The 19,569-nt window shown below is 30.2% G+C and overlaps 1 protein-coding gene and 1 pseudogene across 1 annotated transcript; both read right to left on the bottom strand.

Moving 5' to 3' along the window:
- Positions 1-4,248: 4,248 nt before the first annotated feature.
- Positions 4,249-19,358, bottom strand: LOC140667174 (uncharacterized). Its single transcript, XM_072894932.1, has 10 exons — positions 19,065-19,358; positions 18,513-18,656; positions 13,424-13,543; positions 13,115-13,232; positions 11,715-11,979; positions 11,513-11,629; positions 11,357-11,447; positions 11,029-11,174; positions 10,676-10,808; positions 4,249-4,442 (listed from the first exon to the last, which is right to left on the bottom strand). The coding sequence occupies exons 1-10, from the start codon at positions 19,356-19,358 to the stop codon at positions 4,389-4,391; spliced, it is 1,482 nt and encodes a 493-aa protein (XP_072751033.1). The 3' UTR covers positions 4,249-4,388.
- LOC140666824 (uncharacterized) lies at positions 6,701-7,765 on the bottom strand (annotated as a pseudogene).
- Positions 19,359-19,569: the final 211 nt, after the last annotated feature.

Below are 19,569 nucleotides of genomic sequence, written 5' to 3'. Positions count from 1 at the left end.
TCCCTCGCCCTCTCCCTCGCCCTCTCCCTCTCTCCCTCTCTCCCTCTCCCTCTCTCTCCCTCTCCCTCTCCCTCTCCCTCTCCCTATCCCTCTCCCTCTCTTTCATTATTGCTCACATTTTCATATTGTATTTAGCCTTTATTTAATTTATAGAAATTTATATAATATTTTAATATAATTTATAAATAATGATTACTTCTTTTATATATAAGCTGTGCATAAGACATAAAAAAACAAAATTTTTCTTACAAATTAGACACTAGAATTATTTATATTATTTTAATTAATCATTGTTTATTTTCTTTTTATTTAGTAGATGCAGTTGAAAAACAGCATCCTTCAACTTTTAAGGAATCATTGCTAGGAGCCGTAATTAATAACAAATTAAATTTTCTTAGACGAAATGTACAAACGAGAGTTCTTGAAACTCAAAAAGAAGAAGAGTAGGAAGAAGAATTAGAAGATACACAGCGTTAACTCAACTATAAAAACGTTAGAAATTTATTTCACTTTTTTTCAAATTTTATTAAAATATATTTTCTTTATTTTTTATATTTATAAAAAATTTTTTAATTTTATTCAATATTTTTTATTTTTGAATATCATGTTTGCAGTATAAGATTTACTAATATAATAACTTTTGTTAAGGAAGAATTTTTCATGTTATATGTTTAATATATATAATTAACTATAATAAATATAATTAAAAAAATATAATATAATAAAAAAATATCTTATAATATTAACATTATTCATAAAATATGTGATATAAATATGTGATATACGCGCGCGCGCACGCACGCACGCACACATACAAAGTTTGTATTAAATATAAATTGTATTTATTAAATATAAATATATTCTTGCGTAACACACTTCAAATATGTGTCTCTTCTTTATATATTTCCTCAACGGCAAAAAATGATTTTAATTGCATATATGCATTTAATTTAATGCAATATATGCAATAAATTTATATTTTATATTTTAGAGATTTATATTTTTATATATATTTTATTTGTAAAAAATTGGTAAATTGGTTTAATCCGAACTCCCCTCAGGGTTTGCTGTGTATGTCAACCTTTTTACAACACACCTTCCTATTCTCTTTTCCTCTGCTACCATCTCCTGACGGAGGATGGCTTATCCCTCTAACTTCAACCGCAGAGTGCGTTTTATCTGTGATCAAACCTACTGTTTCACCGAAAAAATTGTATTCTCTATTTCAGAAGAATTCCTTCTAAAGCTCTCCTCCAATAAAAATTCAGAATATTCCCTTCTAATGATCTTTTGTTAAGAATAGTATATGAAATAAAGAAAATATTCTTAATTTGTATCATACAAACCTATTTGCGCTTACACCACTAGAGGGCATAACGGTATATTTTTCCCGTAGATAGAAAAACCTCTCGCAAGATATAAGAACCTCAACCCAAGAGAGCTCAGAATAGAGGCTCTTAGCCCTCAAGATGCAAACTGCAACGTTTACGAAACGTTATTGCGTGCATTACACTGTTCAATCACGCGGCATCCATCCGGAAGTCCCCAGTTTAGACAATTCTAATGGCCACGAAAGCCTCAAACTAGAAGTGTATATATTCTTACATATTAAGAATATCTAATACTTTTCTCCTTTTTAAAGGATTTCTGTCTTTAGTTAAGAAAATCCTCTTGGCGCTTATTTTAGGGGAAGCTATTCTAAAAATAAGTGGTATATTCTTAAAATGAAAATATGATTTTTTCGGTGTTACTGCCGGTTATGAACGGCCTATTAGATAGAGAGAAGTTTTGTGGCAAAATACTCTTTGGTGGGTTGCCATTGCCATCCAAGAGGTGGTGATCAACATAAATCGAATAAAAATTCGAAAATTCTGGTCGGATTTGAACCCAAGATCTCTTAGGCACAGCAAGCAGACGCACAACTCACTGTGCCAAAATCGCACTATTTTATTTGTATTTTCTATATAATTTATATATATTTGAAAATATACATGAAATTACATATACCTTTTATATATCCGAAAATTTTATATTTAATCTTGTACAAAGTATTAATATTATATATATTTTATATATAATATTATATATATAATTATATATTTTAAAATGTATATATTATAACAAATTTTATAAAAATGCAAATATCCCAATATTTATTATATACAATATTTGTATTATAAATATATATTATATACTTATATTTTCTTTATATCATAAGCGGCAAAAAGTGATTAAATTTTTTATATGTATTTTTATATCTTATATATACAGGGTGTCCCAGAACAACCTTCCGTCCGTAAAATGACGTATTCCTGACACAATTTTAAGACAATTTTTCCTTTACCAAAATTTGATTTGAAGCTTAGTTTTTGAGTTATAAGCAAAAATAGTTAGCAAATCACACGTCGAGTACAGAAGGCAGATAGAACGGCGCGGCACATCGCGAGCGAGGGCGCAGCTGACCGTTCGACGAGTGATTACCGCCGCATGAGTTGCTAACTATTTTATCTTATAACATAAAATTATGCTTTAAATAAAATTTTGGTAAAGAAGAAAATGTCTTATAATTACGTCAGGAATAAGTGTTCCTTAACATAACGTTGGACGCTGTGATCAGCTGATTGCTACACGCGATGTGTCTCTCAGCTGAGCCGGAAAATCAATATATCGATCAGTCTGAAGTCGTTGACGACAATGTCGATGACAATCGAAAGAGCGTCGCCGTCGCGGAGGCGGTTATTTCTCTCTCTCTCTCTCTCTCTTTCTTTCACTCACTCTGTTCCTTCCTTTTACGCACACACTCAGACATACACACATTGCGTGTAGCAATCAGCTGATCGCAGCGTCCGATGGCCGGCGATTCGGAACAACTTTTGGTCATTAAAGTAATGTTATTTTAAGAAATAAAATATATATTAATATATATTTACGTATAAGTACTAATATATTATATAGAATATATTTTAGAATATATACATTTTTATGGGGGTGTGTATGTTATGAAACTAACTAATAAATTTATTTATGTAATTTTTTTATTTAAAACTTATAAAAAGATTTGCGCCTTCGTAAAAACACTTGTACGTACTATCTTCGCACTAGTTTTGTTGATTATAATAAAAAGAATTTGAGATTTCTTTTGGGGTAGTACTTATGCATATTTACCTTATTTTTTTATTATATTTTGAAAATCATCAAGTTCCTTTAACTTACTCTATAAATTCCATTTGATAATCGTTTTTAATTATACGCTTTCGCATGACTTTTCGCGCAAAGCGAGATCTACACATCGCCTGATTGTATTAAAGTTAGTGTAACATAAAAAATTTATTGCGTGACACTTATGTAAACTATAGTATTTTTACGGTAGTAATACAGTCTTATTGCAGTAATATACAGTAAATTAGTTAAAAATAATTTCTGTGCAATGTAGGTAAATAATTCTGTACATTGTCGGTAAAAAAGCAAGTAATATGATATAATAAAACGTTTATTTTGTTATTCTCGAAAAAGCTACATAAACAATCTATACATTTTCTATAATAAAACATAGCAGGATGAGCTAAAAATTGTATATGTTGTTTTGTAATTGTATAATATGTTTGCTAAAATATTCGTGTAATTCAAATAACCGTGTAATTATTTTCAATGTGAAAAACTGTGGCTTATGTGACTGTTCTTCAATTATCTCCTGGCCCTCAGATCCCCTTGATAACCACAATTTGCCCATGACTGGTCTTTAACGTTTCTTACATCGTCGATGTTATAAGGTTTCATGAAGTTTGCAACTTCTTACGCGAGATCTAACTCACATCACTCGATACTCGGATTCGAAACTATATAATTATAGACCCTGTTTTATTTAAATTACAAATAAGTATATTAAGTTAAGTTTAATTAAATTAAATTAATTTTAACTTGTTATTATTATTGTCCAGACACTGATTGTATTAAAAAATTTAAGAAAATAAAAACTTTTTCTTGTGTTTTTCTTTTTTTTTTAAATAATAATATTTTGATGTTAGTGTGTATAGTCTTATAACACATTAATAAAATAAAATATTTCAGTAAAATATTTTTAAATTTCAATATTTTTTTCATATATAAATCTTAAAAATTGTTTATTTAGCCAGATAATTAAAATAATTTAAATTTTGAATGGATTGAATTTGAAACTAGACATTGCCACAAATTGCACTTGTGGCGACTACATTTAGTGTTACAGTAAGTGCTACGGTAAATGCTATAAAAATTTATCAAAATCAGAGCGTAGACGTTTACAGAAGATTTACGAAGGTCAATTAAGCTGTTTTGTAGATAACAATATTGTTTGTATCCAACTATCTCTTTTCACTATTGTTGATGAATAAATTAATTGACACATCTTGTTAATTTTGAATAGAGTAAAGAACAGTGAAGTATGATAATTCGGTACTAAATATCTGTAATAAGATGTACACTTTCTCATTTACTTTACTTATTAATCATTTTTTATGTAAAATATATTTTACGCTTTACAATGTTCGGTTTATGTGTAATATACCTCTATTAATTCCCGATAAAAAATGGGTTTAATATGGTTAGATGTAAAAATACATAATTAGATATAAAAAGATCTGGTAATATTTAATTTTATATGATCATATATAATAATATACGAAAAATGGCGCAATATGATCTTATATGACAATATCTTTATATATGTAAACATATAATCACATTTGGTTAAATCTGATTATATATGAAAACAGATTTTGCCGAATATGATTATATGTATAAAGATAAGATCATATGACGCCAAATTTCGGATATTGTTATATATGATTAAATCATATAGCGTCAAATTACAAATTTAATTTCACAAATAATGCACAAATTATATTACATATGGTCAGATCGCGCCAAATTTCAAATATATTATAAATTATATATAATCGTATATAATTACACAGTGTGTTTCAAAGGCCCGTAGCATAATTTATATTTTGTAGTTGTGTATAATAGTTACAGGAATTGTTCGAATTAACTACCATTGACCTGTAAATCAAGGCTGCAAGTCAAATTGCAGACAAAACAGCACATCAATAGCAATAGGGAATTTTTTAGAGAGTCCGATAATCAATAATGGTTCACTGCTGTGAACTTTGTTTACAGATCAATGGTAGTCAGTTTTAGGCAATTGCTGTAACCTAACCTAACCACAAAGAAATAAACACTATACCAGCAACGAGATGTGTTGTATACGGCGCATACTTGCGCATCGCCTGTTGACATAACTAAGCGACCCCAACCCTACGTTACTTAACAAAAAATACTCGTTACGCCCTCCTCTATCACCTCTTGAAGTTATGCCGTGGGCTTTTGAAACACCCTGCATATAATTATAATAAGTTTATTTTTTTCGGATTTATAAAATAATATATATAAAAAAATATAAGTAATATATATATATATATTGTCACGTCCGCGGAACGATTTCGATATTATTTTCCGAGCGCGCGCGACGCAACTATTCGTCTTCCCTTCTCACACTCGCGCACACGCAATAAAGGGACACTTCTTAAAATTCAGAACAACCTTTATAAACGTAATAATTATACAGATCACAACTACAATACTCATAAGTAATCTTTCTCCATAGAATCCCGAACGAGGCTTTCGAGATTCTCTTTTCAAAATATCTCCGTCTCTATGCGACGCTCCTTCAATTGTCTTGTACTTGAAAATCAATATATTGATTTTCCGACTCAGCTGAGAGTCAATCGATACTTTTTTCCGTTACACGGAAGATATAGACGTCACGGACGCAATAATATATATATATATATATAAAGAATTATAATAGTTCTCACTTAAATAAGAATAATATCGTCATAGGCTATAGAGAGCGCGACGTGAATCGAAAACATATAATATAACAGAGTCAATAAATATATAAATTCTATAATTCAGTGTATTCAAAACAATAATTATACAATGATCGATGACTTAAAGATTAAAGATTGGTAAATAAACTGCAAATAATTAAAGATAAAATGAACGAACGTTTCGGGCTCCTACTTTGAGCCTTCTTCAGCGCAATCTTAGTAAAAAACCGTAATACTTTTATATAATACTATACATAAATACGTTATAACGTTCCCGATCGAACTTCATGCGGACTTAATCTATAAATTCGCAAGATAAATGACATCGTAGTTACTGATCTCGTAGTTCTTCTATGACCTCCAAGGTTGGAAAGCCCGGAGACTCAACTTGAATTTTTATATAAAGAAATGAAAGCTTGGCGACTTGATCTCAATCCCCGTTGAATCCTGGAAGAATGGAATGTCGGGTTTTTTTAATAAAATAATTTTAATGCAATGGAAGCAAGTCACCAAACTGTACAGGTAGATAATATCCCTACTTATAATATTAGATTGTTCCGCAAAAAATATTTCTCCTAGCGTGACCGTTTAGTTCAAGATTCCCTCGATTACTGTCAACCGTATGGTAAAGAAAGCTCGTTTATATACAAGATCATGACTTTGAAATTTTTGGGAGCTTATTTATTAAGTCATGATATAGTGTTGGTAGATTTTCTGTGTCCGTCTGTAAGTTTAAACCATTCCTTTGTCTTTTAATAAAAATTATTTCGGATGTCAATCTTTTAATATAGAAGGGGTCTTCATCTAAAATCTCGACCTTATTCCATTTAAAATCATGGTTGTATAAAAGTCTGTGATTCGTAAATGACAGATTGTTTATTAGTATTTCTTTTAATTTGTGACTTATGTTCCGAGGTCCTTGTTTTTAGCATTCTTGACGTTTGACCCATGTATGTTGCATCACAATCGGAACAGCTGATTTTGTATACGACATTAGTTTTTTTATTATTCGGTATGCTATTCTTCTGTCCTTTAATCAACCTATTGAGTTTATTTAAACTAGTGAAAGACAATCTTACATTTAGTTTTTTTGTGATATTCTTAAACTGTTCAGTAAGATTAAGTAAGAATGGTACAGTAAAATACGAGGACTGATTTTCGAAAGTCGTATTTTTGTTGAACTCCCGTTTCTCATTCAAATATTTTACACGTTTATTAATGACATTGAAAATCAAATTGAGAGGATAATTTTCTAAGAGGATTTTGATAATGAGTTCGAAGTTTTTTGTGTGGAATTTTGGATGTGATAATGAAAAGGCTCTGTCCACCAGTCCAATGATCGTACCCTTCTTTTGACATTAAGGATGTTGTGAGTTAAAATTAAGGTATCTCCCCGAAAATGTTGATTTATGAAACCAATCAAAAATTAAAAAGTTTTTTTCAGCTATAAGCGTTACGTCTAAAAAATTAATAGTTCTATCATGTTTTAACTCTAAAGTGAATTGTAATCTGTCATGAAATGAGTTAAATGTAGAGAGGGATAAATCAACAACATTGGAGGGAACCGCCATTAAAATGTCATCAACGTATCTGATGTAAAACGGAGAAGTAAACCGTAACATGCACAGTACTTTCTCTTCAAGATCTTGTAAGACAATGTCCGCTATGATTGGAGATAAGGGAGAACCTATCGGGGTACCAAATGTCTGACGATAAATAATATTATTAAAAGTGAAAAAGGTTGAATGTAGGACTAATTTAACTCCGTTTAGAAATTCCGTTTCAGTCAAATCACAATTATCCCCCACAAAAGTCCATCTATTCGCAACACTATCTAAAGCGAGGTTTGTAGGGATGTTAGTGAATAAGGAGACCACATCTAGAGAGATCAATTTCATGTTGTCATCAATATAAATGTTTGCTAAATAGTTGACTAGATCAAAACTATTGTTAATGTGACTTAATGCCCTCGGAAAACTTTTGCTCATAATTTTTTGTAAAAACAAAGCGAGATGGTAAAGAGGACTGTTAATGGAAGAATTATCAGTCTATACGAAGTGTTCGGTTTATGGATCTTAGGTAAACCATACGCCCTTGGTAAAATACCGTCTGTAAACAAAAGATCCTTATACGTGGCATTGGAAATGTATCCATGATTCTTCCATCTCGATAATAAATCTTTTAAATTCGAAATTAATTTCTTTATAAGATCTTTTTAAATAATTAAGTAAGTGTCTTCGTCTGTGAGTAAGTTTTCTACCTTATTTATGTATTCTGTCAAGAGCTACGGTGACATTGCCCTTATCTGCTCGTGTTAGAATGATATCTTTATTATTATCGAGAAATCTTTTGGTGTTAGAGAATGCACTGGCCAACCATTCATTATGTTGTGATTTTGGAAAGGAATATGTGGGAATGTTCTTAGATCTGTCTCTAATTAGCATTTTGGTTTCTATTGGAAATTTCTTCAAATTGTTTTTAAGTTCTTTATGAATTCTACGGTTACGGAAGACTTATTATTGAATAACGGAAGACTAAAAAAACTAATGTCGTATACAAAATCAGCTGTTCCGATTGTGATGTAACATACATGATCAAACATCGAGAATGCTAAAAACAAGGACCTCGGAACATAAGTCACAAATTAAAAGAAATACTAAAAAACAATCTGTCATTACGAATCACAGACTTTTATACAACCATGATTTTAAATGGACTAAGTCGAGATTTTAGATGAAGACCCCTTCTATATTAAAAGATTGACATCCGAAATAATTTTTATTAAAAGACAAAGGAATGATTTAAACTTACAGACGGACACAGAAAATCTACCAACACTATATCATGACTTAATAAATAAGCTCCCAAAAATTTCAGTCATGATCTTGTATATAAACGAGCTTTCTTTACCATACGGTTGACAGTAATCGAGAGAATCTTGAATTAAACGGTCACGCTAGGAGAAATATTTTTTGCGGAACAATCTAATATTGTAAGTAGGGATATTATCTACCTGTACAGTTTGGTGACTTGCTTCCATTGCATTAAAATTATTTTATAAAAAAAACCCGACATTCCATTCTTCCAGGATTCAACGGAGATTGAGATCAAGTCGCCAAGCTTTCATTTCTTTATATAAAAATTCAAGTTGAGTCTCCGGACTTTCCAACCTTGGAGGTCATAGAAGAACTACGAGATCAGTAACTACGATATCATTTATCTTGCGAATTTATAGATTAAGTCCGCATGAAGTTCGATCGGGAACGTTATAAAGTATTTATGTACAGTATTATATAAGAGTATTACGGTTTTTTACTAAGATTGCGCTGAAGAAGGCTCAAAGCAGGAGCCCGAAACGTTCGTTCGTTTTATCTTTAATTATTTGCGGTTTATTTACCAATCTTTAATCTTTAAGTCATCGATCATTTTATAATTATTGTTTTGAATACACTGAATTATAGAATTTATATGTTTATTGACTCTTTGTTATATTATATGTTTTCGATTCACGTCTCGTTCTCTATAGCCTATGACGATATTATTCTTAATATATATATACAGGGTGTCCCATAACTTGCGAACCACCCGTCAGGTGCAGATAGACTAAATTAAATTGAGTAAAAAAGTTATCTACCATTTTGCAATTTTCGTAATAGTTAATGCGATATTAATTATAAGAGATCAGCCAATCGGCGCCCGGCAACAGCGCGCGGCACGAAGAAGCCTCCTACTGTTACTTGATACTACGCGCGCCGACGAAGCGGTGGGAGGAACGCTCTGCATTGACAACCTGAAGAGTCATTCCTCAAGAGTCGTTCCTCCCACCGCTTCATCAACACGTCTAGTATCAAGTAACAGTAGAAGGCTTCTTCGTGCCGCGCGCTTCTGCCGGGCGCCGATTGGCTGATCTCTTATAATTAATATCTCATTAACTATTGCGAAAATTGCAAAATAGTAGATAACTTTTTTACTCAATTTAACCTACTCTACCTGCACCTGACGGTTGGTTCGCGATTTATGGTACACCCTGTATATATAGAGTGTTCCGAAAATGCCGGTAAATATTTTAATGGCAGGTTCTTTAGAACATTTTAAGACGAAAAGTTTAATATAAAAATGTCGAAGCTACAATAGTTTTCAAACTGGAAGCAATTATATTTCACGAATGATAGGGCTGAGATTTCGCGCTCTCAGGTACGGCAAAATAACAAGTGCTAACATAATATTCATAATATCGTGAAAAGAGCGCTATTTATAGGAGCATTTTTATCACTTGTTATTTTGGCGCATCTAAGAGCGCGAAATCTTAGCCCTATCATTCGTGCGATATAATTGCTTCCAGTTTGAAAACTATTGTAGCCTCGACATTTTTGTATTAAACTTTTCGTCTTAAAATGTTCTAAAGAACCTGTCATTAAAATATTTACCGACATTTTCAGGACACCCTGTATATATATATATATATATATATATATATATATATATATAATATTACAAATTTTAGTGGTATTTCAAATGAAATTAATAAACATTTTTTATTAGATTTTGTTTTTCCTGATACATAAAAGAAAACATTATTACGTTTACAAAGACTATTACAGATAACATTTAAAAAAACTTCACAATTTTTATTTAAATTAATATATATGTATATATATGTTTTTTTTTTAAACAAATAACTTCTCTTTTTCTTTCTCTTTTAGTTGAAGCATTTTTTATAAACCTATTGTTTAGAAAAATAATTGAATATACATACACTTAAACAAAATAGACGGTATATTCTGATACATATTATACATATATCTTACCGCAGCTGCAGTTTCTAATGATCCAACAAAAAATCCAGCAATATTTAAATTGAAAACCTTGGTACTTCTTTGCAATAGAAACAATATCATCTTTTGTACTTTTAAGGAAGCTGTGTACCATTGAATACTGTATCTATATAACAAATTAATAATTAGAGAGAAATAAGAAAGTTTATATTATTATTTTTGTTACATATACACACGCTCACACTTATTTTGTTCTATATAAACTTTTTTGTTTTTCTATTTTCGTTTTTTCAATTGTAGTAATTATGTTTCTATTATATTTATAATTTACAAAACAAGTACTCGTACGTAGTAATTATATGATATAGTATGGATGTTTTCCTTACGCAGTGATAAATACATCATTATTGTGATCCATAATTTCTTGTGCAATATAATTGCCTAGAAAGAGGTACATTAAATAAATTAAGCAGGATGTTAAAGGTAACATAATTTCTTCAACATCATGTCCTAATGACAACCCCTGAAAAAGCTAAAATACAAATGCAATAATAATTTTAGTAAGAGCTGCACATTAATTTCAAACAGAATATTAAATTAGACAGAACTGGTCGATGAAAATTTAACTGTAATTATAAAATTTGAAGATAACTGATAATTTTATGATGAAGTTTATAGATAGAGAAAGCATTTGAAAGAAAAAATAAGACTTACTCGAAAAAGACTAAGACATCCGCTAACCAGTCCAATTACTATCATAAAAGAGAACATTACTTTAAATCTGGATATCGATGAATTTGAAAATCTTCGAGAAAAAAAGAGAGCATTACTCGTTTCTTCTTGCACGTATTATCGCGCTTGAATACTTACTTCATAGCTTCACGATGCATATTCACAGCACAAATCAATTTTTGAAAAGTTAAATTTTTGTTTCTTAGACTGCCTTTTCTTAAAGCATCGACTGCCATTGATTGTTCGATACGATAACTGAAAACATTTCTTTTGTCGTAATCATATAACTTTTCTAAACATCCATATTTAAATTTATGATTCTTATATTTTATCTTCTTACCAAGCAATCCGAAACATTCCACAGGCATATTGCAGATAGACTATTAATATCGTTCCTGTCGCTAGTAATGCGATTATTCCTATTAATAGAGCAGTGTTTGCATGCAATAAAATCAAATACAAGTATTTTTTCTGATTGATAAAATATTCGGTAACAATTATCTTCCTTGGCGAAAAACGCCGAGATTCATTTATAGATAATAGGATGTCGAAAAATTTCGGGCAAAATTCATATATAATTACAGGTCCCATGAATGTTAATATCACTACAAAATGTTTTAAAATCAACAATACACAAACACTCGATGAGAAGGTTTACTACGAAAAGAAAGGTGGGTAAAATGTGCTGATTTTTGCGTAAAAAGTATAACGTAAGTTATATATATTTGCTTATAGTTTTTGAGTTGCCGAATACAAAAATACCCATTTTATTGGTCTAAGTCCGTGGAAAAGTGGTCAAAATTCGTCTTAAAGGGTAATAAGTCACTTTTAATACCAATTCAATTAGAGTCGATTTTGCAATTATTTAATTATTTATATTATAGTTTTATAATTTTTTTTACTGAAAACTAAAGAAATACTTTTAATGAAACACTTTAGAAATGCTAAATCTAACATAGCAAAATCAATATAATATAAAAATAAATAAATATAATAAATAAATAGTTAATTTCAATTCAAGAATCTTAAGTGTCATCAGATGTGCAACTTATAAAAATAATTAAATGTTAAGGAGAGAATTTCAAAAACATAAAGAGAAATAGATATTTCGACTTTATATAACATTAGCGGACCCGATTAACCAAGAAACTGACAAGATTAAGATTCTGATGACGAATAAAACGAGACGCTATACAGTATAATATAAAAAGTAATATAATAGAGCTCCAGTCAAAGGTCTACTGTAAAAAACTTAACACGCCTCTAGGTGAAACCTTTATAGTAGTAGAAGTCCATTTTAAGATATTTAAAACTGTTCAATGTAAACAATTGCATCTGATGAGGCTTAAGATAAATTGACTATTTATTTTTTAATTTTTATATTATATTGATTTGGCTATGTTAGATTTAACATTTCTAAAATGTTTCATTTTAAAGTGTTTCTTTAGTTTTCAGTAAAAGAAATTATAAAACTAAACTATAATATAAATAATTGCAAAATCGACTCTAATTGAATTGCTATTAAAAGTGACTTATTCCCTTTTTGGCCACTTTCCTACAAGCTTAGACCAATAAAATGGGTATTTTCGTAATTAACAACTCAAAAATTATAAGAAAATATATGTAACTTACATTTTCTGGGCAAAAATCAGCATATTTTACCCACTTTCCTTTGCTAATTGCTTTTAAACAAAATATATTCACTTAATGTTTAATGAAAATCAAAAGCAATTGTCTTACATATTAATCCAGCCGTATAACGTTTTGCATAGCTGCTGTATTTTTTTATAATACTTATTTCATTTTCGTCCGTTAACTTTTTATAGCTGTTTTGCAATTGCTCTAACAAACACTTTACCTGTTCACCATTTTTATATTTTGTAATGTACGGGGAAAAAAATATATATATGTATATGTGTGTATATATATATATATATATATATATATATATATATATTCATATTATGTATAAATATTTGTGTCTCAAAAATATTTATCTGTGTACACTGTATACATATAAATACAATATGCAATATAGTGTTTACTTACATCTTCAATGTTAATATGAAACCAACTATATTTAACAACAAAAAGAGTATAAAATAATATAGAAGAGAGAACGTTAATAAGAAGATCCAGAGTACATTTTGAAGTTAGAAATGCTGTAAACTACAAATAATAATTTAATATTCAATTATTTTTACTAAATTTATTATTTTATTATTTGATTAGAAAACAAGTCTTAGATCATAAATATAGTTAGGGCATTCTTTGTCAAGCGGATCACCCGCCGTTCCAAAATTGTATTTGACGTAGAAGGACCATCGTGCACACAAAGTTAGTTACAAGTATAAGCAATCGAAGCTATATGGCCTTTTGAAAAATTCAAAATAACGGATCCAATAGGCGGACATAAAAGTTCAAAATGTAAAATAGTTCACAATTTTACTTTAGTCTTGCTTTCTAAGCGTTTTTGAGAATGCTTACAAATATGTTATCAAATTTTAGAAATTCAAAGTAGCGGATCCAATATGGTAGCCATAAAAGTGCAAAATGTAAAATAAAATAAAGTTTAAAAAATAAAATTTACTGCAATCTTGTTTACTGAGGGTTTTCGAAGATGCTGATTATAAATCTGTTATCAGAAATATTAAATTCAAGATAATGTTATCAAAAATATTAAATTCAAGATATCTATTGCTTATTTTCATTTTCAATACTACTGTAAAGAGTAGCTGGATGAGAGAAGACACTTTAGAAATCAATGCTGTTACATAGACAGTCTCAATCCTGTAAAATGCAAAGAGCTTTTCTTTCTTTTATTTTGTACTTTTATATCTGCCATGTTGAATCCGCCATTTTGAATTTCTAAAATTTTACTACATTCATAATTTTACAGATTCATAATCGGTAGCCTCAAAAACCCTTAGCAAGCAAAACTGAAATAAATTTGTAAACTATTTTACATTTTGAATTTTTATGCCCGCCATATTGGATCCGCTATTTTGAATTTTTCAAAAGGCCACATGGCTTTCGATAGCTTATGCCTGTAACTTTGTATGCAAGATGGCCCTTCTACACCAAATATAATTTTTGAACGGCGAGTGATCCGCTTGACAACAAATGCCCTATATGTATATGTATACAGGGTGTCTCATAACTCTCAATTAATACTTTAGGGGGTGAAAGAAGGTGAAATTTTGAGTAAAAAGTTTTTTTCCCGATTTTGGCTCAGACCATTATTTACCGAGTTATTAACAATTAAAGTTGACTAATCAAACGGCGCGTGGCCGGAGTACTTAGGAACGTAGCATGCCATGGGACCCTTACTGTACATTTTCTCCATTAAAATTTTATTTTAATTTTTCTTGTTGAATAATGAATAAATAAATCAATAAATTGATAGATAAATAAATAAATAAATAAATAAGAAGAATAAATACAGTTAGAAATGTATACAAAGGACAATATTAAAAACTCCGTTTTTTAGCCCCTCGGCGGAACGGGTAAAACGTATTGGAAACGTTTTGATTGAGTGTCTGTTTGACGAAAATGAACCCTGGAATGTCCAGAATTCAGGGGAAAACTTTTGACACTAAAATAAAGATGCATATTATGAAAAATAAGGATAAGTTTATGGTTATGGAAGAAAGAGTTTCTGTGTTCTAACCGCTATTTATTTTTACTGTAATGTTTTCTAATACTAAAACCACCAAAAGAATGCAATTTTTAATACACCATGTGTCCCACAAGAACTGAAATCTCAGAATAAAAAAGATTTTAAAAAAAAAATATTTTCTAAGAAGGATCATTTAGTCACATATTTTGTTCCAGAGTGCACCACGAAGAGGCGATCCTTTTTACACTCCATATTTTTTATTTGTTTTTTTTTTATTTTTTTAAAATAATTTTTTTATTTATTTTTAATTTAAAAATTTTTTTTTATTTTTAATTTTTATTTATTTTTTTATTTTTTATTTTAATTTTTTTATCTTTTAAATATGTACATAAAAATATGATAAAACTGCATAAAAGGTCAACACGTCACAGATTTTATCGCTACTTAAATATATTGTAGGGGGGGGGGGATTCTGAGTAATTCTCCACAAGAATTAAGTGGGGGACGGCATTGGTTTAGGAGATATAACAAAATAAAGTTTCATATTTTTCATGCTATTCCTTTGGTTTTATAAACTGATAATACCAACAGTGAGGTTTATTTACGTCCTAATATACGACACATATGTTGTCAAAGTTCAACGTATTACTGCAAATTTATTTATTTAACATGCGATTCTCTGTTGAATGAACCACTTGATATTAATCTTTATTAATAATATATATTTTCAATATTTTCATAACATACACACACACACACGGGGTTGCAAGGGGGGCCTTTGGCCTCCCCTCTACCGTACCCACTCCGTCCACTTCGTTTCGCATATACGTTGCAAGACAAAGCAAAGTTCACATAGGTTTGCAATTTTCCACGTGAAGCGAGGTGAACGGGGTGGGTGCGGGAGAGGGGAGGCCGAAGGCCCCCCTTGCACCCCTTCGCGCACGCGTGTGTGTGTATGTGTATATGTTATGAAAATATTGAAAATATATATCATTAATAAAAATTAATATCAAGTGGTTCATTCAACAGTATATATATCCCTCAAATACTGTAAACAGAAACTTTTTCCGTGTCGCAGAAATTAGTAGGACGTAAATAAACCTGTTGATATTATCAATTTATAAAACCAAGGGAACAGCATGAAAAATATGAAATTTCATTTTGTTATATCTCCTAAACCAATGCCGTCCCCCACTTAATTCTTGCGGGAAATTACTCAGAACAACTCCCCGAACAATATATGTAAGTAGTAAGAAAATCGGAGAGTTATTACCTTTTATGCAGTTTTACCAAAAATATTAATCAAAATATACATATTTATATGTAATTAATATTTTTATGTACATATTTAAAAGATTAAAATAAAAAATAAAAAAATAAATAAAAATTAAAAAATTTAACAAAAATTAAAAAATTAAAAATAAATAAAAAAATAAATTTTAAAAAATAAGAAAAGAACAAATAAAAAACAAAAATTTGGAGTGTAGAAAGGATCGCCTTCTCGTGGTGTACTCTGGAACAAAATATGTGACTAATGATCTTTCTCAGAAAATATTTTTCTTTCAAAAAAAATTTTTTTTATTCTGAGATTTCAGTTCTTGTAGGACACATGGTGTATTGAAAATTTCATTCTTTGTTGGTTTTAGTATTAGAAAACAAATCAGTAAAAATAAATAGTGTTTAGAACACAGAAACTCTTTCTTCTGTAAACTTATCCTTACTTTTCATAATATGCATCTTTATTTTAGCACCAAAAGTTTTCCCCTTAATCCTGGACATTCCAGGGTTCATTTTCGTTAAATAAACACTCAATCAAAACGTTTCCAATAGGTTTTACTCGTTCCGCTGAGGGACTAAAAAACGGGCTTTTTTAACATTGTCCTGATTGTTTTTTATTCTTACTTATTATTTCATATTATTATTTTTATGTAAGAATCATGTACGATACGCCAAAATGACGAAATTGTCAAATTAAATTGTTTGTAAACACATTGTTTTAAAAATTTCTCAAAAAGTTGAAGTTTAATTAAAAACTGAGAGCACCATCGTTTCTGTAAATAAAATTACGTAAGTATCATATGTATATGACACATGTGAAGACAATTTTTTAAGAAATTGTTTAAACAAATTGGTTATTAAACAATTTATTTATTATAATAATGTTTTCTTTCCAGTAATCTTCCTAAATACTCATGCGAACATCCCATAGTTATTCCCATCGCTACTTGATTAGCCATGAGAATTTATAGGTTAAATAATTGAATAAATGTATAAATAAATTAATACATAATTAAATAAACAAAATAATAAGAAATAATAAGTAAGAATAAAAAGCAATCAGAAATATTTTTTAATAACTCAATTAATAATAGTCTCGTTAATAACTCGGTAAATAATAGTCTGAGCCAAAATCGGGAAAGAAACTCTTTACTCAAAATTCCACCTTCTTTCACCCCCTAAAGTATTAATTGAAAGTTATGGGACAGGGTGTCCGGGAAATCGCCCGCAGTACTTCGGGAGGTAATTTGGGACCAAAAAAGAAAGAAAAAAGCTATATAAAAATAAATCCGTTTTTTAATTACAAGACAAAAAAGTTAGCGAATCACAGGACGAGTACGGGCGGTAGGCAGGGACGGTGCAACTCATCGTTTGACGGGTGATTACGAGTAGTAAGCAGCTGATCGCAGCGTGTCCTCGTAATTACCCGCCGGACAGTGAGTTGTGCCGCCCCTGCCTACCATCCGTACTCGTCCCGTGATTCGCTAACATTTTCGTCCTGTAATTTAAAAACTGAGCTTCGGACAAAATTTTGATAGAGGAAAAATCGTCTTATAATTGAGTCAGGAATACGACATACTAAGAACAAGAAGTTGTTTCGAATCATCCTGTATATATGTATATGTATATGTATATAAATGTGTGTGTTTTGTTTAGTATAATAAAAATTTTTTCTATATACAAATATAATTTTATATATGACTAAAAGTTAAAAATTATATTATTATTTATATATTTAGCATCTTCATATAATACTTTAATAACATGTTATAGAGGTAAAATAGAATAAAAAATTTTAATACAAAAATCTTGAGGCTATAATAGTTTTTGAGCTATAAAGTCTAAAGTTTGCTATTATAAGTGTTACACAGAAAACATAAACTTTTACATAAAAATATGTGAAAATATTAAGTATTTTAATTCTATTTAAATATGAAAATTATTCAACCATTAAAATTTCATTTTTTAAAATAACTAAATGTTCTTCATATATTTGTAATTTCTTAATATTAGCTAATCGCTATTATACGATATATATAATTTCTCATGCATATGAGCAAGGACAATATAAAGTCAATTGAATAATAAAAAGTCAATATGAACTAGAAAAAAACAGACAACATTTATCATTTACAATTTAAAAACTATTGAAATTTTAATATTTTTGTTAGGATTTTTGACTAACTCTATTTTACTTTAGAATATGCTATTGAAGTATTGTACGAAGTAATGTACACTTACCTGAAATATAATAAAGCTCGTCAAAATAGTGAAAAACGGAATTAATTGAAATTGAACAAGTTTAGATTGCTGATAAGGCCATAAACCAACTGCAAGTAGCAACATTCGATTAACACGGATCTGCAAGGAGTCAATGCACAGTATCCATTCATGGTTTCACAACATTTGACAGACCGTGTAAATAAACCTCTTTTGTAACGATCTCGTGCTTTTGAAAGAAATATGGCGGCATAATGTGACCCTCACTAGAGACGACGCCTAGGACGTGAACAGAGGTCGGGAATTTCGTCCTAGCTATTACGGGGACTTCATCGGAGTCGTGGGCGAGTCAACGATCGTTCCTTCGATTTATCTTGGCATCGACAGAAAAAATTTTCTCGTTCGAAAAAAACTCTATGCATCTTGCAGCTTCGTTTTTCAGCGAATTCAGAAGCAAGTGACAGTGAGCAACTCTCTTCATTTTAGCAGCTTCGGAGAGCATTTGGCGAACTTTTATTACGTAGGATATTATAGGTCCTCTTCAGCAATTTGACGCATTGTAGTGTTACTCACATCCAAAGTTTTAGCTACTTTTGTCAGAGACTGCCCAGGGTCCTCTGAAATGTACTGTTGAGTCTTTGCGATGATTTCTGGGGTTCTTACAGCCTTTTCTTTCGAGTGCCTCTTCTTTGTCGAGTTTGCAGAACCTTCTGTGGAGTTCTTCGAAGCAAAAAATTTAGCCGCAACATCATACACAGTCGGTTTTGGGTAACCGAAAAACCGAATAATCTGAGAATGCCCAGCACGAAGACCTTCTATTATTGCTCTTCGGTTATATTCTGCACTCGATCTTATTTGCTCGGACATTTTGAGATTACGCACGTTTATTAAAAACATTTGAATTGACAGAACAACAACAACGACCCCCCGCCAAAGTTAAATAAGGCGGGAAATTCAAATTTAAATTTTGTCCGAATTTTGGTTTGGCGGACCCTGTATATATACACTACTCTCCATAAGTTTGGAAACAGCCTAGGTTTTACAGTTAAACAGTCTTATTATTGGCCGTGATTTATGC

The sequence above is a fragment of the Anoplolepis gracilipes genome, chromosome 6, assembly GCF_047496725.1.
Source record: "Anoplolepis gracilipes chromosome 6, ASM4749672v1, whole genome shotgun sequence".
Taxonomy (NCBI): domain Eukaryota; kingdom Metazoa; phylum Arthropoda; class Insecta; order Hymenoptera; family Formicidae; genus Anoplolepis; species Anoplolepis gracilipes.
This window is presented reverse-complemented; position numbering and strand designations above follow the sequence as displayed.

Excerpts from the sequence above, each read along its gene's own strand:
- LOC140667174 (XM_072894932.1), bottom strand. The coding sequence starts at position 19,358 with ATGTCCGAGCAAATAAGATCGAGTGCAGAATATAACCGAAGAGCAATA. Across the intron at positions 13,233-13,423 it reads TTCATATTAACATTGAAGAT|GTAAAGTGTTTGTTAGAGCA; the intron begins GTAAGTAAACAC and ends AATGGTGAACAG. Across the intron at positions 4,443-10,675 it reads CATTAGAAACTGCAGCTGCG|ATATTTAGTACCGAATTATC; the intron begins GTAAGATATATG and ends ATCTTATTACAG.